Source organism: Buteo buteo, chromosome 7 (assembly GCF_964188355.1).
Source record: "Buteo buteo chromosome 7, bButBut1.hap1.1, whole genome shotgun sequence".
In the NCBI taxonomy this organism is placed as follows: domain Eukaryota; kingdom Metazoa; phylum Chordata; class Aves; order Accipitriformes; family Accipitridae; genus Buteo; species Buteo buteo.
In genome coordinates this window covers 13579992-13607857 of record NC_134177.1, presented here as the reverse complement: position 1 = coordinate 13607857, position 27866 = coordinate 13579992, and the positions used below count along the sequence as shown (strand labels likewise).

The 27866-nt window shown below is 51.0% G+C and overlaps 1 protein-coding gene across 1 annotated transcript in view; it reads left to right on the top strand.

The window, feature by feature from the left end:
* Nucleotides 1-19828, top strand: part of P3H2 (prolyl 3-hydroxylase 2) — a 74124-nt gene extending 54296 nt beyond the window's left edge. Inside the window, exons 2-15 of the mRNA XM_075031628.1 lie at nt 2992-3138; nt 5182-5371; nt 8176-8307; nt 9483-9625; nt 10968-11057; nt 11551-11591; nt 12095-12189; nt 15100-15227; nt 15827-15922; nt 16012-16162; nt 16692-16809; nt 17324-17399; nt 18274-18414; nt 19428-19828. Of these exons, the coding sequence (XP_074887729.1) occupies nt 2992-3138; nt 5182-5371; nt 8176-8307; nt 9483-9625; nt 10968-11057; nt 11551-11591; nt 12095-12189; nt 15100-15227; nt 15827-15922; nt 16012-16162; nt 16692-16809; nt 17324-17399; nt 18274-18414; nt 19428-19520 (1641 nt within the window). The 3' untranslated portion in view covers nt 19521-19828. The remainder of the gene's footprint in view (nt 1-2991; nt 3139-5181; nt 5372-8175; nt 8308-9482; nt 9626-10967; nt 11058-11550; nt 11592-12094; nt 12190-15099; nt 15228-15826; nt 15923-16011; nt 16163-16691; nt 16810-17323; nt 17400-18273; nt 18415-19427) is intronic.
* Nucleotides 19829-27866: the final 8038 nt, after the last annotated feature.

Here is a 27866-nt window from a genome sequence, read left to right as displayed (position 1 = left end):
CTGAAGTTTACACAAGGCAAATTTTTTGCGTTTCTGTGGGCATTGCAGCACAGTGGTGCTTTAGTGTTCAAAAGGCAGGTCTGGGCAGTGGGCTGAGATGCCGTCTGGCCAGAGCTTTCATCTTCCTTTTGGAGGTATTCACGCGTGCTTCTTTGGCCAGCTCTGCCCTAGCCTTTCTGGGAACCACACAAGCAATTTTGGTGTGCTTGAGCAGCGGAGCAGCAGAGGGGGTTTAGGAGACCACCTGCCTGGCGTGGGTCTGGCCCCGTGGCAATGGCTGGGCTTTTCCTCCAAAAGGTCTTCATGTATCGGGGCACCTGCTTTCAAAACATCTCCATGCCCCAATAAGCAATGTGAGAGCATGTCCAGAATGGCTCGTCTGATATGAAAGTGCCAGTTTCACAAATCCCCTGGTAGATTTGGGTGTCTGCTCCCATTCAGTGTCTCCCTATCAGAATCACCCAGGCATCCCTGACAAGCTCAGCCAGTGATTACCAACAGCTGGGATGTCTCCAGTTGCCACCAGTTTGACTGACGGTAGCCCCGTTGTTTGCTCTGCAGACTGGGTTTGGACTCATCCTAATCTAAACAGCCCAGATGAAAGTGCTGAGCGCTCCTCTAGGGGATTCGCTGCATGCCGGGAGGCTCAGTGCATGTCCCGCTGTGCTCCACATCTTCCCTGCTTCCCTTGCCTTTAAGCTGGGCTCCCAATCACCATCATCTATCTATCTCCTTTTTTTTAATGCAAAAATTGTCTTCAGCAGCTTGCTGCACTAATTCCATCTTGTTTTGAGGAAAAGCCAAAGGAAACCTGCTACAGTAATTTTTTAATATTTGCCACTTGGAAATTGTGTTTGAGACTAGAGATTCAAAGGGCATCAGCTGCTTCCTTCACAGCCAAAACATGCTCCCTCCACGGCGCCCTTAGAGAAGGTTACCTCACAAAAATAATGCATATCTTCATCCTGTATTTTCATGAGTCTTGCCAAGCTTTACATGCAGTAGGAAAGGAGGCAACATTCTGCCAGTTAAACAACTGGGGTATTTTATTAATGCTGGCAGACAGCCCCACTTTCCGAATAGGAGCAGGTTTGCGGAGTGATTTGGTGTGGACTCGGTGCTTCCACGGGGACTCTCCTTGTCCAGCCAAATTGAACCTGTCATTTTTGCTGCACTCCAGCTAGTCCTGCTCAGAGCACCTTTTGGCATAAAAAAGGACTTTTGCCATGCTGTTGCTCCAACCAAGCACCCTGAGCAAATCCTTTGCATTTTTTCCTTTAGTATTTCACCACAAAGCTTTCACAAGACGTGCATGCAGAATTGCCATAGGATATACATACACAGGGGCATCCTTCAAGGAGAAGGCCCCATGATTTCACCCAGATGTCAATCCCACTTGGTTCAACAGGAGTTCATGTGTTATCGGATGTGTATTTTAATTTTAAAAATGGTTGCAAACATTTCTGCAGAGGTAACAAGCAACATGCTGATGAGGTGGCTGCTCAGACAATTGACAGTTCAGCCACATCTCTGAAGATAATTGTATATCAGAGATGAAACTAGTTGTTATTATATGCCTGGCTGGTGATTAATGTTTGTATGCCCTCTCTGAGCTCCCAGGAAATGCAGGTTACTACACAGTTCAGAGGGACTCACTGAAAGAGGTTTTGGGTGTTTCTCATGGCTTGGCCGAAAGGCAAGCTATAGTTGATACTTATTAAGTGCATGCAAGTATTAATCTAGTGTTAAGGAGCCCCAAGGAAGCTGCCGTTGTCTCCTGGGGATGAGCAGGGTCTCGAGGGCAGCCATGGCCTCACCTCACCTCACATGGCCTCTCTGCCTCGCTCCAGATGTAGGATAACAGGGTGCAAAGCTCATGCTTCTCTGCAGGTCTCTTTTTCAGTTCTTGTCATTTTGCCGGTCAGGTTGTCCAGTGGGTATGTGTGCAGGTTTTTGCAGGTGAGCTGCTGTACCATGACGGCATCATAGCATAAACGTGCCTGAGCTTGCTGGCTCCGATGCCTCAGGAGAAGCCTAGCAGCAGTGGCACAGAGTTCATTGTGGGTTTTGCTATCAAGGAGAACGCTTGGACACAGCCTTGCCAGGGCTAGCATTAGCCTGGTCCTGGCTAACAATTTTGGGTGAGCCTGCTCAGACTGCAGATGTATCCCAGGTGCCTGACTCTGCACCTTGCTGGTACTCGGTGGTGTTGGCTTTCTTTCAGGAGCAAGTGCATTAGCTATGGAAGTGGCCTCTGTCCTGCTAGGTCATGCAGATGTTTCACCTGAACATCTGTCCTGGTCCCTGAGCTCCCGGCAGCTGCTGTGGGTGTGTTTAGCACTAGTATTTCTGTTTGTTTACGAGGCTTTCTCCAGGGTGAAACTAAAGTCTGGTCTCAGTTCTGAATCTCTAAATCCAAAGTAACTTGATATACCAAGATAAACTCCTCCTTATATCTCTGCCACTATCAGCAGTCTGGCCTTTTTCAGCTATACATAGCTGAGCTTAATAAATGGTCCCAAGACCCTATTTACAAGCAGAAGCCCTTAGCCTGGACATAGCTCAGCCTCCAAGGCTTGTAGAGAGAGCAGTCTCAGCAGCTGCTTTCCCCTCCTCGCTCCGTCTCATATCTCATGAGAGCATCTCTCTACCTGGGACTGTGCAGGGGGTTGGAGTAGCTGAGTTCAGAGGATGTGCAGCTGGAAAATAGGCTGGACCCCATCATCAACCGACCATGTTGCAGACAGATAAGTGACCTGTCTGATTCTTGGGAAATCCACCTCTTCTGATTTCCCTTGCACTGGGCTTTTCTCTCATTTCAGCTGTTTTCTTTAGCTTCTGTGTGCAGGTTTTCCTTGTTTATCCCCTCATTGCCCAGCACAGTGGTGTCAAAAGGGTGTCAAAGGTATAGTTGTCAGAGGGCGCAGCATAAACTGATGTGTTCACTGTCCTACATCACCAACTCACTTGGTCTTTCTTATCTTGTTACAGCTGAACAAGTTGGATGAGGCAGCAAATGCAGCTCACACCTTCTTCATGGCAAACCCTGAGCACATGGAGATACAGCAGGACATTGAGAACTACAAAACCACGGCAGGGAAGGTCAGCTTGATTGACCGGGAGGCCAAGCAGCACATGGTGAGTCTGAGTTGAAGAGGTGCCTGGGTTAAGTGTCAGGCGGTCTGGAGAGAAGAGATTTAGGAGGCCAAGAGACCATCACCTATGAATGGGGAGATTCTTGCTGAGGTGCTCATTGCAATACAGCTAAACAAACTCTCCCTTTCAGCGCTCTCCTTTAAGGCAAGCCAGCTCCTGCTTTTTCAAGGCACTCTCCCCTCTTTGTTTGATGGGTATGTCCCCAGCCTGGTCCCTCTCTTCAGGGAACTCTGGGGTCATCCATGGCTGTGAACACACACCAGCAGGCAGCTTTGATGGATGCCTCCATGGGCGCTGACAGTCACATCTTGGCTTCTGTGTGTTTCATTTGAGCCGGGTTCTCCCACCTGGGCAGGGTGACAGGCCGGAGAGTGACAGCTTTTTCCACCTCCCCAAGGCGAAAGCCCACCACAAATGCCAGGGCCACCCCCAACTTTCCGATTGCTGAAGACACAAGGAAGCAAGAGTGGCTGTTTGGTGTAATTTATGGAGGTGCTCACTAGGGCACCCAGAAAGATCTGCCTGGGTCAAGAGCAGTCTTTTCCATTGGCATTCAGCATAGTTGTTGGGTAGGAGGGTAAAACCAAAGAAAATGAATGTTTTTTCACATAATGCATAATCCAGGATTCCCTAATGTATTGGTTTTATGTGGCAAGGTTTTGGTAGCGGGGGGGGTTACAGGGGTGGCTTCTGTAAGAAGCTGCTGGAAGCTTCCCCTGTGTTCGAGAGAGAGCGAGCCCATACCAGTCGGCTCTGAGACGGACCCGCCGCCGGCCAAGGCCGAGCCAATCAGTGATAGTGGTAACGCCTCTGTGATAACATTTTTAAGAAGGAAAAAAGTTGGGAGAGTGAGAAACAGCCGCGGGAGAGAGGAGTGAGAACATGTAAGAGAAACAAGCCTGCGGACACCAAGGTCAGTGAAGAAGGAGGGGGAGGAGATGCTCCAGGTGCCGGAGCGGAGATTCCCCTGCAGCCCGTGGTGAAGACCCTGGTGAGGCAGGCTGTCCCCCTGCAGTCCAGGGAGGTCCACGGTGGAGCAGATCTCCACCTGCAGCCCGTGGAGGATCCCACGCCGGAGCAGGTGGGTTCCCGAAGGAGGCTGTGACCCCGTGGGAACCCCGCGCTGGAGCAGGTTCCTGGCAGGACCTGCGGATCTGCGGAGAGAGGAGCCCGTGGAGCAGGTTTTCTGGCAGGACTTGTGACCCCGTGGGGGACCCGCGCTGGAGCAGTGTGCTCCTGAAGGACTGCACACCGTGGAAAGGACCCATGCTGGAGCAGTTCGTGAAGAACTGCAGCCCGTGGGAATGGCCCACGTTGGAGAAGTTCGTGGAGGACTGACCCCGTGGGTGGGACCCCACGCTGGAGCGGGGGAAGAGTGTGATCAGCCCTCACCCTGAGGAGGTGAAGCGGCAGAAAATAACGTGTGATGACCGTAAACCCCATCCCTGTCCCCCTTGTGCCGCTGGGGGGGTTTGGTGGAGAAATCCGGGAGTGAAGTTGTGCCCGGGAAGAAGGGAGGGGTGGTGGGAAGGTGTTCTGAGATTTCGTTTTATTTCTCATTACCTTACTCTGGCTGATTTGTAATAAATTGAGTTAATTTTCCCTAAGCTGAGTCTGTTTTGCCCGTGACGGTAATTAGTGAATGATCTCTCCTGTCCTTATCTCGACCCGCAAGTTTTTGTTATATTTTTCTCTCCCCTGTCCAGCTGAGGATGGGGGAGTGATAGAACGGCTTTGGTGGGCACCTGGCGTTCAGCCAGAGTCAACCCATCTCACCTAAGTATGGAGGAGTTCCGAAGAGCATTTAGGCAGGTTTATGAGGTTCCACTGGTCCAAAAGTCCATTGATAGCTTAAACATTGTTTGGTTCAACTGGTTACATCTGGTAGGTACCCGGGGAGATCGTTCTGTCCCTGCCTGCTTGTACCTTCTTTTGAGAGGCACCTGCAGTTGGCAAGGGCAGGATGCTGTGGTCCGAGCAGCATAGCCCGCTCACGGTCTTGTCTTCTGCTGACCTACTTTGCAGGAGGACTACAGTGCTGGAGTAAGGCACTACGATAAGGAGGAGTATGAGCTGGCCATTGACTTCTTGGAGCGTGCATTGAAAGGGTACTACTCCGAAGACGAAGATTGCCAGATCATGTGCGAGGGCCCACAGAGGTTTGAGGAGCACGAGTACCTGGAATATAAGGCTGGCCTCTACGAAGCTATTGCAGGTGAGATCTTTTTGCACCTTTAGGGTTCTCACCCTTGGCCCTGCAATGTTTTTAATTATTGAGTTTGGGCCTTTGGCTGGATTTGGTGCAGCGTCTTCCCTTCTATCACTGCTGTGGTGAGTAACTCTGCAGGAGGCACTTGGGAGGCTAGAAAATGCAAACCCAGAGGACAGGGAACTAGAACATCTTATTTTGGTCCTAAATAGAAGCTGGGCTAGAAGAATTGCATTTCCAGACGTGTGGAGCATTTGCAGCTTTCCGTAAGAGCTGGATGTATAGGTGCTTTAACATAAACTACCTCGGTTTCCCCTTGTACACAGTCTCACATACCTCACTGGAATCTTAGACATTGCTGGCCTCTGTTTATATTGTCTCTGTTTTTCAGTGCATATGAAGAGAGCAGCAGAGTCCTCTTGGCCACACTCCAGATGGCCAGGAAAGTTGCCAAAAAGGCTCAGAACATAGATTACCTCCCCGTCCAAAAGGATGGATTTGTCATTAGTGGAGGCCCATCTAATTATGATCTTGACTGAAATCTCTGGAGAGAATTGAACATTGCTACGTAATCTTCAGATTTGCACGTGTGGCTCTGAGCCAGAGGGGATTAAAATGGTTCATTCTGAGTATAAATGAGATTGCATTTAATTAGTTGTAAGGGAAATAAGAGCAATAAATTAAGGTTTGTTTTGTGACAGAAATCTTATTTATCTGTTCACGGTCTTGGAGTTGCATCAAGCTTTGCAGTTTTGCTTCTTGTGTGGAAAATACTTCACTTAGATGCAGATTGGTTTGAGGGGTTGCATAATTCTGTTTGTGTCGAGACAGGAAATCTAATTGAAACAACCAAGATGAGAAACCACCAACATAGCGGATGGGAAGCTGCCTTTGTTGGGTTTATTTACCCATGCAAAAAATAAGAGAAGTGTTGTAAGGGCTGACTTGGTACCAGTGTAACTGTCAGCTGATCATGCCTGCTTTTAAAGCCATGACCAGAACACCAAGGGTCATATCAAACTCTCCAAGAGAGCAGCCTTCAGTGGCAAAGAAAACCCACCTTCCTTCTCACTGAAAGCTGCTGCTCATCAAACAGGTTTTGGTCTCTGTTAAATTGTTTCTGTGCTGTGCAAGTCGAGTGCTGCCCCAGTGAGCAGAGATGTTTCTGTGCTGGACCATGCAGAGCGCAGACATGGTCATGGTGTGCTGGTCCTCAACCTAGCACATCACCTGGGAGTGAGAACAAACCAGAAGGTCTCTGCAAATGCTGTGACTTGGCTTGGCCAGATGTGCCTAGGAATAACAACTCCAAACCCTAGGGCTGTTCAGACATCCAAAGAAACAGGGAAGCAAGGGCACACGGAGGGAAATAATACACGTAATGCAACTGCTTTGCTATAGGGAACTAAGTGGTTCCTTACAGGACAGCATAATCCAGAGTTTACCCCTGGGTCCGGGGTGCTGAGCCCCAGATGTTTCAGCAGGGAGTGGGAACACTAATACACCAAGAAAAGAGTTTAAGTTTCTTCAAAACTCATTTCTCTTTTCAATCCCAAGCTGATTTGCTGTGCTGCTGCATGGGGTTGAAACACTCTCACCTCTCCACCCTGGGGACAGATGCATTTCAGTGAATTGATTTCAGTCTATATTGCCTGTTTCTAGGGTACTTTGACACTACCAAGAAAAAGCAGTGCTTCTCAGTGATGGATTATTCCAGGTCTGGGATGATTAACTATGTTTAAATTACAACAAAATTATTTATGTCCTTTTCCTTCTTGCTTTCCTTAATGTAATACCCTGGATGTATACGGTAAATCAGATAACTACTGAGACTACCTGCCCAGAGCAAATGGGAACTGTTTTGAGTTTCCACTTGATTTCATTGCAAATTCCTCAGGCTGTTGTTTTGGCAGCTCTGAGAAATGCTTTGGTAGCGGAGCGCATAGTTTTTTTCAAGCCTGTGTTTGTTTCTTAAGGTTTTTAATGATGTACAGAGACAGAGCAAGCAAAGTAGATTTGTAAGTACATTACAGCAAAGGCTCCAAACTGGAATCAGATGTCAGTGTTGGCTTCGAAATTGTACAGCTGATACAACGCCTGTATTGTGGACTCCTACAAATTAAGAAACCTTGCTAATGGCAGATGTTTACCACGTGCTTGGGTTTCCCTGGGAGATATGTCATCTTTGAGAAGCAGCAAACACGGGGATTTTGCTGCCAATATTTACACCTTAGACCTTTCGGACTTGCGGTGCAGGTGCCTTGCTTGGCCATGCTTGAGAAGCTGCGCAGACCCCTCTTACCTAAACCTCCCCGTGCCCTCAGGAGCTTTCTTGCTGCAGAAAGGAGAGGATTAAAGACGAGCTGAAGGAAGGGAGTGTGGCGATGGCTTTCGTGTGGCAGCACATGGGCACCCTGTCTTCACATCTCCACTTGCTTTGTGGGTGTCCTTGCCTTTGGTTTGGCTCTTGGGGTTGAAGAGCTACCTGCCACCTGCACGTCCCTGCACCCATCTGGCTTTCCTGAGCAGAAGCAGCAGTTCCCACCACACAAAAGAGATGCTCAAGCTCCCTCTACAGTTGACAGAAGGAGAAAGGCATTTCTCAAGGGGGGCAAAAATGTGACTGCAGCTCTGCATTGGCCTTGGGAAGGAGCCTGAGCTCTTTCTCTAGGTGCACACTTGCCTGCTGGGCCAGAGCAGCATGAGTTGCATGTCCTTCAGCTGGGGAAACTTAACCCCTGTCTGTCCTCGTCTCAGCACCATCACCATCCTTCTCAGTTCTGACTGTCTTCTCCCTCTTTTCTTGGCAGATCACTACATGCAAGTCCTGGCCTGCAAACATGACTGTGTCCGAGAACTTGCCACACGTTCGGGCCGGATCTCACCCATCGAAAATTTCCTTCCCCTCCATTACGACTATTTGCAGTTTGCTTATTACAGAGGTAAAGGCTGTCTTTCTGTTCCTCATGGTGCTTGCTGAGTTTTGTTACATTTTGTACAAGTTTGAACTGTTTCACATGGAAATCAGGATATTTCCCCATGATGTCTGTGCTACAGTGATGCAGCGGCATGGTCTGAAAGAGTCAGGAAGCAAAGGACATCATTGGCAATTGTCTCTTCAAAAGTCATGTTGACTGAAATGAAATTAAGAATTTTTGTAGAAGTGTTTTAAATCATCAGTGAGGTTTTAAAAGACCAACTTTTAGCTTAAACATTATTATTCTTTAAATAAATCATGCTTTTTTAGGGTCCTTTCACTTGCCTTTTGATATTAAAGTTCTGGGGATTTATATGTTTCACATTTTCTGAAACCGATTGATACATTTTCTAAGTTAATATATAACAGATATACAAGTTAGCCCAAGCTTATCTCAAGGTGCCAATTTTTGCTAATTACCAAATATTTTAAGATTCACAGTAAAGTTGCAGGAGTTGGCAACATTGCAAAATATCAGGAGTTGGCAGTGCTATAAAATACTGCCAGTTGTGTGGATCTGTATGGTATTTTATTACGTTCTGTTATGTAAAAGAAAATCTAGGCAAAATTCTGATATCTCAGGCTTGTGCTAAGAGCTCTTTCCTGAAAAGGGCAGAATGTGTGAGGGTCAAAATTGCTACTGAAACCTAAAGCTTCTTCATTCATCAGTGCAATGGGAAGAAAGCTGGAGGAGTCAGCAGCATTTCGTGCATGGTGTACAGGCTTTTTTATTCCTCTGCCCAATTAGAGGTTTAATGTGGTGGGCTAAACCCTCCAGAGCCCTGAGAGATGCTGCACAAAAGAGAGGCAGTTTGCTGCTGCACAGCATCCACATCCAGCCCATCCAGTTGGATCCAATTTGGATACCATCTGACCTGTGCATGACCACAGAGAAGTTGTGCCTCTCTGCCTCAATTTCCGTGCTGGTGAAAAGGAGGGGTTAAGACGAAGTTGCGTCAGAAGAGCCTTGTAAAGTGCTGGGCTCACCCTTCAGCTGATGGAGAGCTCAGGCTGTGCCGTCCCTCTCTGCAGGCTCCCCTCCCGGGCTCTGCCCCGCCGTGCTCTGCGTGAGCCCCCAGCACCGCCGGCGGGGCTGTGCCCTCCTCTGCCCCCCCTGACAACTGTTGTGTTGCCTCCCAGTCGGTGACTACGTAAAAGCCCTGGAGTGTGCCAAGTCCTACCTCCTCTTCCACCCGGATGATGAAGATGTCTTGGAGAATGCAGGTTATTACGAGGGCCTCTTGGAAGGTACAATGGATCCAGACACCATCAAACCCAGGAAGGTGAGGGTGAATGTCGCCTAAGAGCCCTCGGTGGGAGGCTTTAACAAAAGCATCGGCTGGAAATAAAAGCAGCTTGGCAGCTTTCCCACAGTGGGACTGCTTTGGAAACAGATGTGGAGATGCTGGATTAGCTGGTGATGCTAATTGTCAGGGTGCAAGTCCAGAGTCACTGGTGTGGGGGAGAAGCTGGAGGGCAGGATCTTCTTTAACTGGGGACTTCAGCTTAGCAAAGCCCAAGCAAGGGCAGGGAGGGCGATGACCGAGTGCCTCAACAACATAAATGCTCCTCTCATTCAGTGCTCCAGAGGAGATGTGGAGGAGGAATGCAATGAAGCACTGAGCAGAGGGCAACCTCCGTTAAGAGGGGGCTGAGAAATATTTTCCCAAGGGGAGGTTGGGATGTCAGTGCTACTCTCAAGTCACTGAGCTTGGAGGTCAGTGCTCAGCCTGTTCTGCGGGGGTAGCTTTGCTATCACAGGGTTAGGATGGGGTCAAACAACCAATGCAGAAGAGGAGAAGTTCCTCCCATCCCATCACAGCCCTGCTGAGGCTCATTCCCCATTCCATTCCCTTGGGAATTCCTTGATTTCCGGGAAAATCAAAGTGAATCTGGTAAAATGCTAAAAAAGAAAAGGGAAATTATAAGAAAGAAAACAAGAACAATTATCATTTCTCATTGCAAAGTGAATGTAGCTACAAAACTGAAGTTGACAAAAATATTTCATTGTTTTGAGTGTTTTGAAGTTTTCTGTGAAAAAATATTTGATTTTTGCTTTGCAAAGTCATTTTCTAGGAGAAAACCCAGTGTTCTGTTTGCAAATTTTTCATTCAAAAAAAGTCCTCTGATGGCCGATTTCCAGCTGGCTGGGCTTTGTGGTCCCGGTCCGAGCGCCCTGAGTGCATCCCAGGCTGTGATGCTGCAGCCCACCCACTGCCAGGCTATGGGCTCCGCGTTGCAGATGGGGAACCAAGGCACGGCCCAGGCAGGGTCCCTGCTCCGCCAGCCTGAACCTGCCTCCCATTCTGCAGCTGGGGCTTCCCTGGCCAAACTCTTGCCCGGATATTTAGAGGCTTTCCGAGGTGCTCAACACTGCCAGCTATGAACATCTCTTTTGGGGATTCAGGCTTCCTGAATAAGCTGCTGAACACGTCCCCTTCTGTAATGCAGTGAGCGGCTCAGCCCTGAGTCCAGGGTTGCTCTAAGGCATGACCCAAGCATCCCTCGCCCCATAGGAGTCTGCGGTGTTGCGTGAAAAGCGAACCCCTCTCGAAGCAGAGATGTATTGCCTGTGTCTTGTGAAAGCTACATGTGCAACTACTCCCCTTCTCCTCTTCTTTTCAGGAAGCAAAAATGCTGCTGCGGCGCCATAAGCTGGAGTCTCACCTCTTGCAGGTGGCTGCGGCCAGCCTCGGGTACACCTACACAGAGCCGGTAATGCCTGGGTCTGCTATGGCGAGGACCTTTAGGAATTCACAGCTATAGGACCAGCTTCCCCCCTCCCCTCTCCTATAAAGCGAGTCCTGTATAGGTGCCTCAGGAGCTGGGTCTTGGCCTGTTCCCTATGGCATAATGGTGATGGCAAAGCAAGGAAGGCAGCCGTTCCCAGCGTGAAGGAGAAGCAGACACAGCCTAGTCCAGCTCCCTTGCCGTGGTGTCTGGCTGTGTCTCAGCCACTGCCACGGTGGTCAGGTGGGACAGAGAAGGCTGGGCAAGCCGGGCTCCCTCTGTACTTGTCCTACCATGCCAGTTTGGGTTGGGGTTACATTTTCCATTTGGTGACCCCAGGCAATTGCCCAAAATTGTGTGGGATGGATCCATACCAGAGAGGCTGGCTGATGTCCCGGGGTGCGAGGCAGAGCAGGTAGATCCCTGGCTTTGGCTGGAGCATGAAGTTAAGAAGCATGACCTCTCTCTTTTCCCGCAGAACTACTGGAACAGGTACGGCGCCCGCCAGGATGAGCACAGGTGAGCCACCACACCGCAGCTTCACCAGTCCCCTCAGTGGGGTGAAGGGGTTGTGCCCATGATGGGGTACCAGCATGCCACTTGGGGGGTTGCTGCCCATGCACCCCAGAACACCGTCATGGTTGAATTAGGGCCCTTTGCCCCTTACCATTAGAAACATTCCCACAAGCACCTTATTTTAGCTGAGCGCCTCAAAACCAGCGATGGTCTAGAGGGAACTTGGTCGGTGAGGCAAGTGATGCTGTTCAGGTTTGTTGGTGTCTGTGCTTTGCTGGTGGAAACTGTTGTTTCCATTACCAGAAAAACAGTTTGCCACAGGACAGGGTGAGGCTTCTTCTACCTGTATGATTGTGACATTTGTACAAAGTACCAATTTGCCCGTTTTTTAAATTTTTCGATTTTTTTCATTGCGCCAGTTTCCAAAGGGTGCAAAATAGTACAACTGCCAGAACTGGAGACCTGTGGCCAAAGTCACAATGTTCCGCTTCTCTCTTGCTCCTCAGTGTCCCATCAAGTATTAGCAGTGAACCAGAGGATGGGCCCCGGCTGTCCCTGGCAAAGAAACCCATGCCAAAACCAGATCGAGAGTTGAAAGAGGGTAAGTCTGATAAAGATGTTTCAAAATAATCAGAAGGTTTTTTCCTATTGCTAGAGACTGCAGACTGCAAAGGCTGGCTGCTGAGCAATGAGGGCCAATCCTACCTGAAGGGGTTGAAGTTTTGTTTAAGAGACAAAGAAGTCTTCGATGCTGCCACAGCATTTCTGGGCCGGTTGGGTCTGTGGATCCCACCAGCACTGCTCTGCTCTTGGAGATGCTTTTCCCACCTGCTGAGGGGCTTAGTACAGAGCCCTAAGATGTGGAGCTGGGAGGCTGGGTCCTCCTCACCACAGAGAAAGTGGCACCAGCAAACAGTAGTCTTTCCCCCGAGGTGCTTTTAAGATTAAAATGTTCCCTGTTGTCCAGGCTGCAGAAGGATGGATGCTGGAGGTACTAGGTTTTGGGAACTCCGGTCCTGATGCTTTGCTAAATGTGCTGGATCATACCATATCAGCAGCCATTTCTGTTCACAGACTGGCTTGCAATTTCATGTCTTGGCTTACATCAAATCACTTGGTTTTAAGGCCTGTCGGCAGACATTTCAACTGATTTCAGCACATTTTTGTCAACCACAGAAAATACCATAACTTCTTCTACTAAAGACAAGAATTCCCCCATAACAATTTTGAAAAACTATATTGTAGCCAAATACCAAAGCATGATCCTCGCTGCAAAACAACAGGATCTCAAGCCAGGAGGTGTCATGTGTCTCTAGTAGGCCAGCTCCACAGCAGCAGGCAATTAAACCTCCCTGCAATGCAATGGATGGTTGCACTTTTGGGGGAATTTCACAGCTTTCCACAGCCCAGGTTCTCTCCAGCTGCTCAGTGTCCCATTCAGAGTATTGTTATCCCTTTTCTAGCCATACATAAAATAGGCAAATAGCACAGGAAGATCCTGAAGAGCTTGCTTAAGGCAAGAGCTGGTTGATTTATATTTGTTGGCCTGTTTGCCTTCTATAACCGAATAATTTCAGAGCGTGTCTTTCTCTGTTTTTAATTCTCTCTATGCTTTTATTCTGTTTTAGTTGCAGAATGTTTTCAAGTTTACAAAGAAAACTGAAACCACTCAAAAACAAAATGGGATTTTTTTGTCCAACCAGCTGCTTCCTTTCTCTGTTGTCTTTTTTTCTTTCTCTCTTTTCACTTGGAAAAAGAAGAGAAAAGGCCAAAAGAAAAAAGAAAAGTCTATTTTAATTTTCTACTTCTCTTCTGCACTTCTCTCCTCCCCCCTTTCTCCTTTCTGCCAATTCCTTCACTCGCAAAAGTCCAGAAAATTCCCCAATTTCTTTGGGGTGTTTTTCACAGAGTGTACACACAGAAAACAGGTCTCTTGCTCTCTGCTGGTGCTTGGAGGCGGTGGGGGCAAGGAAGGCAGCCAGGAGCGCGCTGCTGGTCTGGGACAAGGGTTCAGTGTTCACAGCACAGGGCAGCCCCCCCCAGTTCCTTGGGAGAAACAGAAGGAACAGAGGAAGTGGTGAGTGACACCTTCCAGGTTCATCCCTCATGTGCCTACGGCTGGGGAAGAGCAACATCTGAGCTGGAAAACTCAGCCCTGAGTTGGAGTATGCATTTCAGAGTCCCGTTTCTGATCCAGCTGCATTTATAATAAATGCTATTATCGAGCAACAAGAACAGCAAAGTGAACATGAGGAATGTCCCATCCTTTCCATTTCCAAGAAACCTAACTCTTGAGAAATAAAGTCGTGGGGCTAGTGGCAGGGCCCTTCCCTCAGGGTTACGTGTCCTCCATAGGCCAAGGAGACCTTCCAAAAACACACAGTGCACCTCAACAGACAGGAAAAGTAGTAATTATAAAAGCAGTGTAACAGAGAAGTTTCCTTGTGCCACATGGTGAGAGGAGCTCTGTGGCTCTGTTTCCTCTGTTTTATTGCGGCTCTGTGACAACAGATAATTTTCCCCACAATTTAGATGCATTTCACTGTCCTTCTGGAGAAACATTTGGTTTAGGCTTTTATTGTTGCCATTTCTTTCATTCTGTCCCTTTGAGGAGATGGGGGGAAGAAGCTTTAGAAGTTGGTGATGTAGTGGCCTTGCCATGTTTTTCTGCTCAAGCAAATTTGATGGGGATGGATCCAAATTTCTTGTAAAGAGCTAATCTCTCTCTTCTTGTCCGTTCGCTCAGCACGTGGCAAGGCTCAGTTGCCCCATACCAGGCAGGAGCCCAGCAGTGTGCAAGCCCAGTCACGGTTGTATTCCCATCCCAGGGATGCTACCTGGGACCTCCAAAATGCAGCCAAGCCATTGGCTTCTGGCAGGCAGAGAGAGGCAGCTCAGAGGAAAGGAGCAAGGGATGGCAAGGATGGCCGTGGCAGCTCCTTTGCCTCTGTGGAGGAGGATTGTCCTCAGGGTCCTCTGGCTCACCCACTCCCAGCCTCCCTTCTTGGTGTAGAACAAGTGACGCTTACTGCAAGCTTGGCACCACATTAGGTTTTCTATGTGTGTAAAAGACAAAAAAACCCACTGATGACAATTGGAGAGAGTGGCTTTGCATGTCAAGCCAGCAACATCCACACAGCTCAAATGCGATGGAAACTTACGGCCTCCATTGATGTTGGCTGCTGGGCAGGACAGGCACGTTAGCTGGTGTCTCTCATTGTGTCCCATCGGGTTTTGGCATTTTCAGTCTGTGTTCCCTGCCTTTGCAAGGCAGCTAATGAGAAGGTGGAAAATGCTGATGCTCTTGCAGCAAATTGATTTCATCTCCGGGTGTTTCCTTTGCTTCTGTTTCTTTTGTTGCTGATGTGAGGCCAAACTTTGCTCTCTTCTGTGAAGCTCTTTCCCTGGCAGTGCACCCGGGTGACTTCAGCTGGCCCTCAGCCATGGTACAAGATGTCAATGAGGCCATTGCCTGTTCAGCAGAGTTGTTTTCTGTCTCTCTTTCCATCAGGAGGTCCGCTTCTCTACAGCGATGTGAAGTTTGTCTACAACTCGCAGCAGCTGAATGGCACCCAGCGAGTACTACTGGATAACGTCATCTCAGAGGAGCAGTGTCGAGAGCTTCACAGGGTGGCCAGTGTGAGTAGGCAATGCCCCTGGGGGGGACGTGACTGTCACCTGGGCTGAGTGCCTGATGCTTTCCCCAGCATCTGACTGGTGAGAGCTGAATGTGTGATCTGCCCCTGGAGAGGCTCTGGGTTTGTGTCTCACTCTTGAGTGTTGCATCTGATGTCAGGATGCCTGTGGAGAGCAGTCAGACACTTTTCTCCATAACACACCCATAATTGCAGCACAGGAGCTGCTGCTCCATCTTGGGCTGTTCTTAGAAACATGCTGCAGACAGAGCCGCTGCAGAAATAGCTCTTTGCCACACATTATACACAATCCCAAAGGATGCTCATCCAAAAGCCTGGTTAAGCCTTCTCATTCATCGTCAGCTGAGCCTGGGAGGGGACTGAGGGTGCTTGAACATCCCCAGTAGGGAGGTGGGTGGCTGTTTTCCAGCATCTTAGAATGGACTGTGTTCATGGAGAGCTGGAGTGCCTTCCCACCCAACTCACCTGTCCCGGTGAATGCAGCCCTGGGAGATTTGGGGAAGAGGGTGCCCGATGCTTCTATTGCAGCTCCCCCTCTCCTGGGGAACCAGTTCATGCCTCACCCGTGTTCGTGTCTTTCAGGGGATCATGTTGGCTGGAGACGGTTACAGGGGCAAAACCTCCCCCCACACCCCGAACGAGAGATTTGAAGGAGCCACCGTCCTCAAAGCCCTCAAGGTACATCTCCTTCCCTCCTCCTCCTCTCCCATGCCCTCCCTCCCAGCTGCCGTGTGGCACTGACCCTCTCGCCCCTTCTCTTTGCCCAGTACGGCTATGAGGGCCGCGTCCCGCTGAAGAGCGCCCGGCTCTTCTACGACATCAGCGAGAAGGCTCGCAGGATCGTCGAGTCCTACTTCATGCTGAACTCCACGCTCTACTTCTCCTACACCCACCTAGTGTGCCGCACCGCCCTCTCCGGTGAGGGCTCGGGGGCCCAGTAGTGGGACAGGGCTGGGAGGGCAGGAGGGGTTCAGCCCTCCACGGAGAGTTTCCGAGTGGGGGACCCAAGCCTGAGAGTAGCTCTGTTTTGCCTGATGCTCCAACTGGTGGCTGAGGGCTGGGCCAAGTCACCGTCCCCACAGCAGTAAAGGGTCGGCACTGCTGTCCCAAAGAAGCTAATTTCTGGGGTGTCTCTTGTTTTTCATGTCTCCAACTCTTCCTCTTTTCTCCTCCCTCTTTTCTTGCCTCCTCTCACTGTCCCTTCTCCTTTCCACCCCCCCAGCTCTCCATCTCGCTTCCCTGCAGTAAGGAACAAGCAGGGCTGTGCAGATCTGAGTCCTCAGATGTTGCCTTTTCTCCCCAGCCTTTCCTTTCCTCCTTTCATCTGTAAACACCACCCGGAGTGGGGTCGGGACAGGCTCCCCACCATGACGGACCCCACAGAGCATGGCATTTCCATCTCATCCACCCCTTCTCCCCCTCCCTTCCTCCACATGGTCCTGCCTAGGCCAGCAGGAGAGGAGGAATGACCTGAGCCACCCCATCCACGCTGACAATTGCCTCTTGGACCCTGAGGCCAACGAGTGCTGGAAGGAGCCTCCTGCCTATACCTTTCGAGATTACAGGTAGGAAAGAAGCGGGGGGCTGCCCCTGGGGACCCTCCAGGCGTCCTGCTCCACAGGCTGCAAGCCCTAAAGCTGGTACATCCCAGCCATGGCAGAAGTGAGATCCAGCAGGTAGTTTCTGGTGGCGGCAAGCATCGTGGCTAAGCTTCAAGCCAGGGTTTACCTGTAATGGCTCTGTGATATTTTAGGGTCAGGAATGTCCAGCAGTGGCCCACAGGGCTGTGTCTCTGTCAGGTGTTTTTGGTGCAAAATGGGAGGGTGAGAGCTCATGGGAGCCAGGGGATATTTTGAGAATTGTACCCTAGCCAAGAAGAGATCTGCTGGTTCTCAGCTGTGGCTCCAAAATGAGGGCAGTTTGGGTGGCCCCGACAGGCCCCACAGCAGGACCTCCCCTGCCCAGAAGTCCCCCCACCCCATCTCAGTGGACCGATGCAGATCCTGCCTCGGAGGTGGGGGTCAGCCCCAAGCCCTCCCTGCTGCTTCCCTCACAGGGGTCTCCTGCTTCCTCCTCCAGTGCCCTCCTGTACATGAACGCAGATTTTGAAGGAGGAGAGTTCATTTTCACCGAGATGGATGCCAAAACTGTGACGGTAAGTTGGTGCTGTCAACCAAATGCCCTTCCTCAGCAGCCTGTGCTGGGGCTCTGGGCTTCTCCAGGCAGCCTATAGCTCCTACCTTACAAAGAGCCCATCCAAAATCCTGCTGGCAGAGGTGCACAGACCTTCTGTGCCCTGCCCAGAGGCTGCGCAGAGCAGGAAGCCTGCAGATCAGAGGGATGGCTGAGAGTTGTCCCTGCCTGGAGGACCACTGAGCTCCCACCCCATCTTGTGGCCAAACATGAAGCAATGCCTCTGTACCTCTGCAGGGTCTGGCCCAGAGCAGGTCACGGTGGTGGACATCGGTCCCTGAGGGGGATGGGGCTCAGGTACAAGCTCCCACCTTTGCATGGGGCCTTTTGGGAGGCTGGGCACCCCCTCTGTGGTTGGACAGAGCAGCTGGGCACCGTGCTGGGGCTCTGAAGTCCAGTAGATGCTGGAGGGTAGATTGCATCTACCTAAGACCAGTGCCAGAGGGTTGATTTGGTTCTGCCCCTGAGGTCCTGCAGGATACCAGAAGAAAGGCATTTCACAGCCCGTGCCAGGGTTAGCCTGAACTTCCCTGGAGCTATGCTGTGGCAGTTTTGCTGTAGGTGGTCACCTACAGGCTTTGCAAGGAGTCCTTGCAGCCTTTCTGCGTGATGGCTGCACAGCTGGACCAAGCCTCACACCTCCCTATTTATCCCACACAGTTTTACAGCCATGCCCAGAGCTCTGCATGTCCTCCAGAGCATCTCACTGAGTCCTGGGGTGATGCAGAGAGATGCCCAGTAAGATTCCAGGCCCTGGGCCATGACAAGCCCAGACACGGCCGGTGCATGCAGCCATGCTGCTCCTTGCCACCCTGGTGTCGCCTTTTTTCCCACAGGCCTCCATCAAGCCCAAGTGTGGGCGAATGATCAGCTTCTCGTCAGGCGGTGAGAACCCCCATGGAGTGAAGGCGGTTACCAAAGGCCAACGGTGTGCTGTGGCTCTCTGGTTCACCTTGGACCCGCTTTACAGAGAGCTGGTGAGTCCCTCCACCATGATGTGAGGGGAGCTAGGGGGTACCCAGCATCCTGGATGCACCTGGACCATCTTCAGCCTCCAGTCCCGGCACATCTATTCTCCCCCCCATCACACCCCATGCAGCAGCATTCCCATCTGCTGCACCACAGGGACATGAGCTGGCAGCCCCGGGACCAAACAGTTTTCCCTGCTACCCATGCTCCTGGGCGTCCATCACCCTGGGCCCATGGGGTGCAGGGCCGGGCTGGGGTGCTGAGCAGGGTGCTGGAGGGCTCTGCACAGGGCTGGGCTGGCCATTTCTGACACCTAGTGGCAATAACCTGATGAAAGGGGAAGTCCTCCACAGCCATCCGCAGCTCAGAGGCCAGCAATGTGCGGCTGCTGCCAGGTCCTCAAAAGCAGTTTGGCAGCCCGAAGCCCATGGGTCTGGGCAGCTGGATGCCTTGGGAGAGCTGGGCTATGGTGCCTTTCAACAGGCAACCTCCAAGCAAAATTAGATGCAGGGAGAGAGCAAAACCCTTGTCCCTTTGCCTTGTGAAGCAGGTGGGCTGCGAGGTTTTGGGAGAAGCTTATTTTCAGAGAGCTTTACTGTCTCTCTGCTTTTTGGCACTAGCTGAAATTCCTCTGTGTTTGGTGCTTCTATGGTAGGCGATCAGCCCTGACCAGGGAGCTGGAAATCCACGTCAAGCGGAGGGGACAGGAGGAGGGTACGCTGTGGCAGTGGCTGCTAGTGAAGTGTGATAAGGGAACAGCAATACACCAGCTCTGCCCCAACCACTGCAGCCCCTGGAGGGAGGAGGGAATACGGGATTGAGGTGCAAAGTGATTTGATTAGTTTTTCCCAGCAAATCCCCAGCTCAAGTCTCAGGCTGTCCCTTGTCCTCTCAACTACACTGCTGGTCCTTGGATGAACTGCTTGTTGTGGGTCCTCCCAGCAGGCTGAGCCGTGCTGAATAAGCTGAGAGCAGGCACTGAAGCTTTGCTGTTACAGTTCCTTCCCTTCCCCTCTTGCAGGAGCGAATCCAGGCAGATGAAGTGATCGCGATGTTGGACCAGGAGCATCTAGGACCCAGCGAAATGAACATCAACCCAAAGGATGAGCTATGAACTAGGCCAAAGACTTTTTCTATCAAATATTTATTTAATATTGTTAATCTTATTAGAACCCTTCTATTTTTGTACAGAGCCGCTGTATAAATTAACAAGTTAATATGATTGTGGAGTGTCAGGAGTGCCTCTTCTGTGTTTAGCCCAGCTCTTGCTGGGACCCCTTATCTCTGTGCCAGCATCTCCTGCTGCGACTGACTCTGCCTCTGGGATTCCCTGCCCTTCCCTAGCACTTCTCAGGACTTATTCAGGCCCACTGTACCCCCTTGGAGACCCCCTTTTTTTCTTCCTCAGCCAGAAATAGCTGCTTCTCTTCAGACTCTGCTAGAGAAATGTCTCAGGTGTGATAACAGACCAGTCTTCCTGCCCCTGCTAAGTGCTGGCTGAAGGCCCGGGCAGTGCTGCCCTGGGGGAACCTGGAGCACAAGTAGCACAAGTCAGTTATTTCCATCTTAGAGCCCTTCACCATTTGAAATATGCTTTTTAGGGGAAAAAAAAAAAAAAGCAAAACGCAAGTCCTAGAAAAATGCATCTCTCTCTGTAGCTGTACAAAGCTGGCGTTTGGGCATTAATTCTTAGCAGAGCTTCCAGAAATCACCTGCTGAGCAGGGGCTTGAGCTGTGCATGGGCAAGAAGGGGTTTGATTTGCAGCTGACTCTGGTGAAATAGGGTCTCTCACTCATGTTCAGTCCCTGGTCTTGCTAATGGCTTGGGATGCATGAAAGAAACTGCTTCACAGTGCATCCTTTGAGCTTCCAGCCCAGTGCTGCTCCTGGAAAAAAACAAGGTTAGGATTCATCATTTCCAGGTCCATGTTGGAAAGCAGCTGAAAGGCTCAGGGATGTTACAGTGCCACGGTGTTGGGTGATCATGGTGCAGCTTTGTACTCTGGAAGTCCTGGGTGTATCCTCCCATCCTGACAGTGCAGGAGCACGCGTTCATGGTGTGTTAGTATCTATTTCCTCAGTATTTCTGACCCAGTCTGAGGGTGTTGCAGTGAAAGCACATTCTGCTTGTCATAAGAGATTTACTATGCCAGTAACTGCTGCTAAGCTAGTACATCATCCTTCTCCCACCACTGAATTAACACTGGCACCGTAGACCTTCAGACTTGCTGTGCCAGTGCCTTGCTTGGCTGTGCTTGAGAAGCTGCACCTATCCCTTAGTGTGTGGGATCAGAGCAGCCCCTACCTCAGTCAGAACTAACACTGAAGTCACAGAACTGCCCGCCTCCCACAGCCTAGACACAGGGACAGCTTTTATCTTGACCCAACAGCTGCTTCTGCTGCTAGAAAGCAGTTCCTAAAAGACAGGTTGCAGCAATCTTTGCTGGTGAATTTATTGCAAGGCTGCTGTCACTCCAGAAAGCACTGCAGGGAGCTTGGCTGGCATTTGCATCCCTGAGTGGCTTTTCTCAGCTCGTTGCTGCACTGGAACTTTCTCAGTCCTTTTCTGCTCCCCTCTGCCAGCGTTGGCATTTCCAGGACTTAAAATCTGCAGTAGGGAATTGTCTTTTCTCTTTGTTCATGCAGCTTGTGCCTACCCAAATCTTCCAGGCTCATAAGCACTCTCTTCTTATCTAGTCACTGGCTGCAAAGGGCGCAGACAAGGATGGTCCTTCTGTAGAGATCTCCTCAAAAGCTGATCCTGGGTGAGATCAAGGGGATCTCGGTGCATCTGGAAAAACAAATGCCCAGTGAAGGGGGCACCATTACTGCCTAGAAAATGATGGAAGGGTCAATTGCTGCACCTCCTCCAATGTGGAATCTGCAGGGGAGAAAGCTCTGAGTGTTTCTAAGCCACCAGTGTAGCTTGTTTCTTGGAGGTTATATCTCCCTTCCTCATAGACTGGTGAAAAGATTCATTGTGTTGGCTCCCCAAAGAACTGCCCACAGGTCTCTGCTTTCAGAGACCCTTCCCTGCTTAAATACTTAACACACCTTTTTTTAAATAGCCGGAGGAAAAGCTGGAGGGAAGAAGTGGAGGGCAGCAGGAGACCTGAAATGCCAGTTGTGTTGTCCCCCGTCTGCACCACGCTATTGCATCCAAGGCTTGCCTCCTACGTGCCGCACCTTCAGCGTGAGTTTGTGCTGCCATCCCCCTGACAACCACATCTGCCTGAGCACGTCCTGCAGAGCTGCCCCCTCCCCAAGCAGCTCGGTGCAGACCCTGCCCTCCCAGGGGCTGTGGGGATCCCACCAGCAGGTCCTCCTGCGGGAAAGTGGGAGGGGAGCATGGCGGGTAGTGGTTTGTTTGCTGCTGTGGTGGTTAGCCAGAGCTGTGTCTAAATCCAGGGGAAATAAACTAAACACAACATCTGGGCCTCTCTTTGTCTTTCTTTAGCCAAATACTAGAAGGGGGAGACTGGGGGGGGGGGTATGCGGTTTGTCTCATGATGGTGCCTCTCCCTTTGGGGTTTCCTGCCCCAGTCTCTAGAGCACACGCACACATCCCCCGTGCTGGAGGAGCATCAGAGACACTGATGCGGACAGGATTAAGCAAAGTCATGTGTGTGCATTTGCCTGCCTGTCCATCTCCTTTGCTCTGCATCCAGCCGCCTAATAACTTGCACACCATTGGCACACTTCAGGCAATTTGGAGAGCAGGATGAGGGTGTCACAGCCCCCCGTGCGCTGCTGGGGTGTGCAGCAGGCTGGGCAGCGAAGTGGGGTGCTGGCCGACTTCTGGTGAAACAGCAGCTTTGGTGGAGAACGGTGGAGAAGCCTCAGAAGGATGCAACATTTTGGGACTCAGTTGGAAACACAACCCCCAAATCCCCAGTAAGGGGAAAGACTCCGGACTGCTTGGGCCGTGCTGCTCACCGCACTGCTCTGTTGCTGAGACCTGCCTGCGGTCCGTGCCAGGCTGAAGCCAGGAAACAGGAATGCAGTGAGTCAAAGGCACTTTTCCTGTTTGTTTGTTTTTCCAGCTCTCTGCTCTGGCAAAGTCTAGCTCAGACGTGGGTTTGTATTTCTGCTGCAATGGCAGAGGTGGTTGCCGAATTTATTGGCACACTGTAGAGTCACAGGAGCAAGTTATAGAGCTCTTTGGGATGTGCACCAAAATACAATGTAGGCTTTTGGGTCTTTTTTGTATCTGAGTGGGATGGGTTGCCACCAAGGTTGCTTGGCCTCTGAGAAATGAATTTTAACTCACTTTTGATGGAGGGGCCTGGCATCTGCCAGAGCTGTCAGGGTCACATCCAGACTGCCCCGAGGGCACCCACATCGCTGGAAAAAGGAAGCTAACGACAATACTGAACATATACACTCCTCTTTTTGGTCAAATACGCCCCAGGAACAACCTTGCACACTAACATTTTTGCTTCCTGCTACATTGGCTCATGTTGGTTATTCCTCTCTTGCCCCGCAAGTCTGGTAATTGCTGCTTCCCAAAGCCGCTACATGAAGGAGCTCCCCAGGGAGGCAGTGCCTGAAGTCACACCACTGTGAATAAAGCTGATGTGCATTTGAGAGCAAGCCTCATGGCTCCCAGGCCAGCTCTGAGCTCCTCTAGCCAAGGCTTGGCCACTGAAGGGAGCCACAATCTACTTAACATGTTGGCCATTTGTTATATGTGTCCCAGCTCTATCACCAGCAATAGGAGCGGTTTGCAGATGGAGGTGCTTGAACCGTGTCTTAGTTCCTTGTGAACTCTGCTGTGCCCCTCCTAATACTAAATATATATGCAGGGTGGGATTAACAGGGTTGATTTATGACAGTCAACAAGAAAAAAAAGAAAACAACTCATAAAGGAAACATAATAGAATTAAAAAGTATTTAAAACACCAACTGAAGTGACTCTGTGTGTGTGTGCACATGCGTATGTGCTTGGGTGCGGCAATTGCTGTGAAAGCGAAGCCGTACACAGTGTTACGCAATGCCAGCGGATCTTTACTAGCAAGGAGCTTTGCTTTTGTTTTGACATTCAAGTGGGCCCAAGCCAAGTTTGGTTGCCCCTTGCACAAGGCTGCTGCTAGGAGTTGTGCGGGGGCTGGAGGAGCCCAGTCTGTGCCATAGGCACGAGGAGTCATTAAAGTTTCCGGAAAAAGTACAGATGAAATATGGATGCCTTGGTTAAGGAGAAGATGAATCATTGCACTTCACAGTCAGGGATACAGCAGCAGAGTGTGCAGAGCCGGCGGCAACAAGGGCACTGGGCCATGGGGAGCAGCACCCAGCAGGGGCCATGGTAGCCCAACAAGGCACCCGACACCTCGTGCAGAGGGTAGGAGCGTGGAAAACACCTTGTACAAGCAAAGAACCACCAACAAGGGCCAGCAGAAAGTCTGAGGCTGAGCCCCTTTGGGCTGTAAATGCCTTACTGCAAGTGGCTGATGAAAGTTTCCCTCCAGCCAAAAGCTCACCCCTGAAACCTCACCTGAAAATAAGACTTGTGGGTGTTTACAGATCCTTGAACCCACAGTCAAGGCTAAAATACCTAAAGCCCTTTATGTCCAGTGGCTACAGAGTCTAATAAAACCTGGGCATGCCCATAAGCATTAGCCTGCGAGACTTTTTGCAACATTAATTTTAAGCAACTGAACCTCACCAACTTTGCTGTGGAGGCTTAGGGCCGTGTGGACAAGTCAGTCTCCAGCAGCTCCACTGGATGATGACTAATCCCCACTGATTCCAAGCTGGGGCGTGGTAAGCTTATAAAATATGGTGTATTTGGATCTTTTGTATGTCCCCTTTATTTCCCAGGAGCTAGACTGACAGCCCAAAATACAGCAGCTTTGATGACTCTTGGTGACCCAGTGACAAGCCCTGCAAGCAGCCAACCTGGCTGAAGAGCCTCTTCTGCCACTCCATCCCACCCTGCAGCTGTGTCCCTCTTGCTGTCTCCTCACCCTGCTGCTTGGTCTCTGCCCCAGTGATGGACAATTTGGGTGGCACCGTCCCTGCCAGCTGCTGCACCTGAGGTCGGCCAGTCCCTGTGCAAGGGTCTCCCCACCTCAGAGGCACTGCGGTCATGGGTGGGAGCAGAGCCTGGACTAGTTTGTCACCTTTGCGTTACAGCTGCTGGCTGCCGGTGAACTGCAGTGACTTGGCCAGAGGAAAGATGTGAGCGGAGGAAGGAGATGGAGTTTACACTGGGCACTGCTCATCCCTCTTGGTTAAACCTGGGCAGAGCCAACCTGAGCACTCACAGACAGCTGAACAACTTCCCGTGAAAAACTGTCATTATAAAAAAAAAAGGTTGTTTCCTCCTGTCCACACCCTTGCCCAGCCTGGGGAAAAAAAACCAAAACAAGACAGCTGGCTCTGATAGCGCTGGCAGTGAGATAAAAATGGGCTAGTCCTGCTTTGGGGAAGAACTATATTAAAAAAGGAAAGAAGCATGCATGTCTTTTGTTTCTGCAACTGCTCCTACGCCCACACCCCACCAGAAGAGCCACCTTTTCCTGCGGGAAATGTTGCTGCTTGTCTATACATTGGGATATGACCGTGGCTGGATCTCACAACGTTGTGCTCTTCCCAGGTGCAGATGGGCACATGTATATGTGTGCTTTTCCTCTCGCCACCTTATTTCCAAAGCGGGCACCCAGGCCCAGAGTATAAGGTGCCTTGGTGCCGGCGACAGCACCAGAACCAACAGAGTGCAGCCGGGCATGAGGCCAGATCCTGCACCGTTGTTCACCCCAGGCACAGCCCTGCTTTCACTTTGGGCCTGGGTGGTCCATATGGACAGGTGAAATAGATGTCACTGAGAATAACAGGGTCCCCCCCATATTCTCCCAGAGCTCAGCATAGTCATTCATCTGTCCTCAGACCACACATCGCACCAGCAAACTGCTGTCTCCACAGGTCTAGTGGATGCCATGACCAGCCCAGCATTACTTTTATCTTGTTTTAAACACACAGTGAAAGCTGGCACCGAGTTTGTTTCCTTCTCATTTAGCAAAACATTGTTATGCAAAAAAAAAAAAAAAATCATAAAAAAAAAATCATAAATGTCAACATGTCCCAACCCCCTGGCCACCATCCAACCCTGCCAAAAATAAGTCCAGCGCACTACAGGAACTTGAGAAAGCAAAACAGGCAACTCGGAGAGCTGCCTGGCCACCCTCACCTTGTTTCTGGGGCAAGGCGGAGTGCCGGTGAGCTCCAGGGGAGCGGGGTTCACCCTCGGTCCGGCTGGGCGGCAGCGGGCAGCATGCGAGGCTGCAGCAGGAGAGCGCGGGTGCAGGCAACCGCAGTGCGTGCCGTAGCAGGAGCAGGCAACAGGAGGGCCCCGTGGGCAAACGGAGCCGGGCTGGCGAGTGGACACACTTGGCAAAGGAGCAAGTCAGCTAATGATCATTTCCAGGGGTGGTTTGGATAACGAGAATGGCAGTTCTAGTAGGTATTTCCTGAGGTTGAGCAGGGCAGGGCAAGGGGAATTAATATGAGCTCAGCTTAGCTTCTACCCCTCCTTTATTTGTAATGAGATTAACAGCAGAGATGGTAGCGGCACCATCAGTCTGCTGCCACGATGGGGTGAGCCGATAAGCAGCTCCCGCGCTGCCTCGCATGAGAGCCCAACGGCTCCGGCACACAGGGAAAAAACACCAGAAAAAATACCCCTTTTATCACACAAGTCTTTTTTTACAATGGCCTTAGGGTGGCTTCGCTCCCAAGTTTGGGGCAATCACGTTGCATTGGACCGGCCCGGCTGCTCCCGGCAGTGCCAGGAGTGCGGCTGACCTCTCAGCGCGTCCCATCATCATCATCCCCTCCTCGCAGAGCTTCTGCGCCTGGTGCCGGCGGAAAGCGCTGGTCTAAAGGCTGGTCCCTGCTTTGTCAGTGAGAAATGAGGCCACCGCTTGCCACCAATGTGCTTTGGACAGCTCCAGTGCGAGAAATAAAACCAGTTGATTCGACTGCAATGAGGCAGAAGCTGGAAAGAAGTGTGAGTGCCCTGCAAGGCACCTCCCAACTGCTCACGGGGCTTTAACTGGACCGTAGCAAAGGTGGAGAAGAAACTCTCTTATGACCTCCCTCATGAGAGGAGAATGTGGACCCCTGGCAAGTTTTGCAAAGGTTTTTGTTGCACCTGTGACAAGGTTTGTTCATGGCAAACGTAGACCCACCTCTGAGTGTACATAGCTCTAGTAGGGGAGTATTGGCTGGAAAACCACTGAAACAAACCTCCTGTATTTTAAAAGTCTCATATTAGTTGCAGTAACCAGACACACGTGGGCCAAGTGTGCCCATTCAGGGCAGGGGCCCCAGCTGCTGTGGGGCACCTTGGCACCAGGCTCATCCCTGCAGGGCTCTCTGAAGTGGCTGGGCACAACCAAGGTGATGCCTGAGCCTGACATCCCCTTCACCACGTTGTTAGTCACTGGCCGCGTTGCCCCACGCCAGGATGCCCACGAAAACCATCTGTGGTGATGTGTATTTCTGCATGAAGCCCTTCTTGTGGAGCCCCATCAACACATGCCCATGGCCCAGGGGTGGCTGAGTGCCGTGGGGGGCAGCTGCCCAGCGCCAGGGGGATTGTGAGTGGCTGCTCCCACCACCAAACAGGAAAAAAACAACCCACCAGCACCTTAAAACCAGTTTGCTGCCCCCAGGCAGCTGGGGGTTGTTTGTTCATCTCCTTTCGTTTCGACACCTCGTGTGAGAGGCTGGGAGCTGGCATTCACGGCTCCTGTGGTGCCAGCTCCGAGATTGTTTTATTTGATTTGCCGGCCAAATTGGGTGGATGGGTGGAGACTGAATTTTCCCCTTTATTTTTGTTTTCAAAAAACCCTTCTGGCCCTGGGTGAGGCAGGAGGAGCTGAGTAGTTTCACGTCCATCTTCTCTGTGACAGTTACCTGCCTACAGCAGTGCGGCCACAGCCCAGCTCCTCCAAGCGGAGGAGCTGGGTGTGGGGGGACAGGCTTGCTGGTGGGGTGGGGAAAGCCCTCAGCCACCTCACATAGCAGTTTTTTATTCCTGCCCCTCCCCAAGCACACTGGAAAAAGCTCTACTGTAAGTCCATTCTTCCTTGCTGTGCCCAACGGGTCAAGGGAAAAATGAAGCCTTTAATATGGGCAGCCCGTGGCACTGGGAGAGGATGGGGCAGGCAGTGAGGTCCTCAGCAGCAGCGGAATGAACACTGAAAATCCCAGCCTTGTAGCCTGGCCTTATTTCACACAGCTGCAAGGAAGGGGTTTGTCACCAAAGGTCCCCAGGGAAAGCCCTGAGCCATGTGCGGTTGACACCCGGAGGTGCTCCGAGCAAACACTTTCAGAATAACCGTCCCCACATCAAAACATGGCCCCAGCAGCCACTCTTATGGATGGGACGAAGTATATACAGACTTTCTCCGGAACCTGGCTGTGCCCTGTGCTTCCCCAGGTGACTCACCCAGCT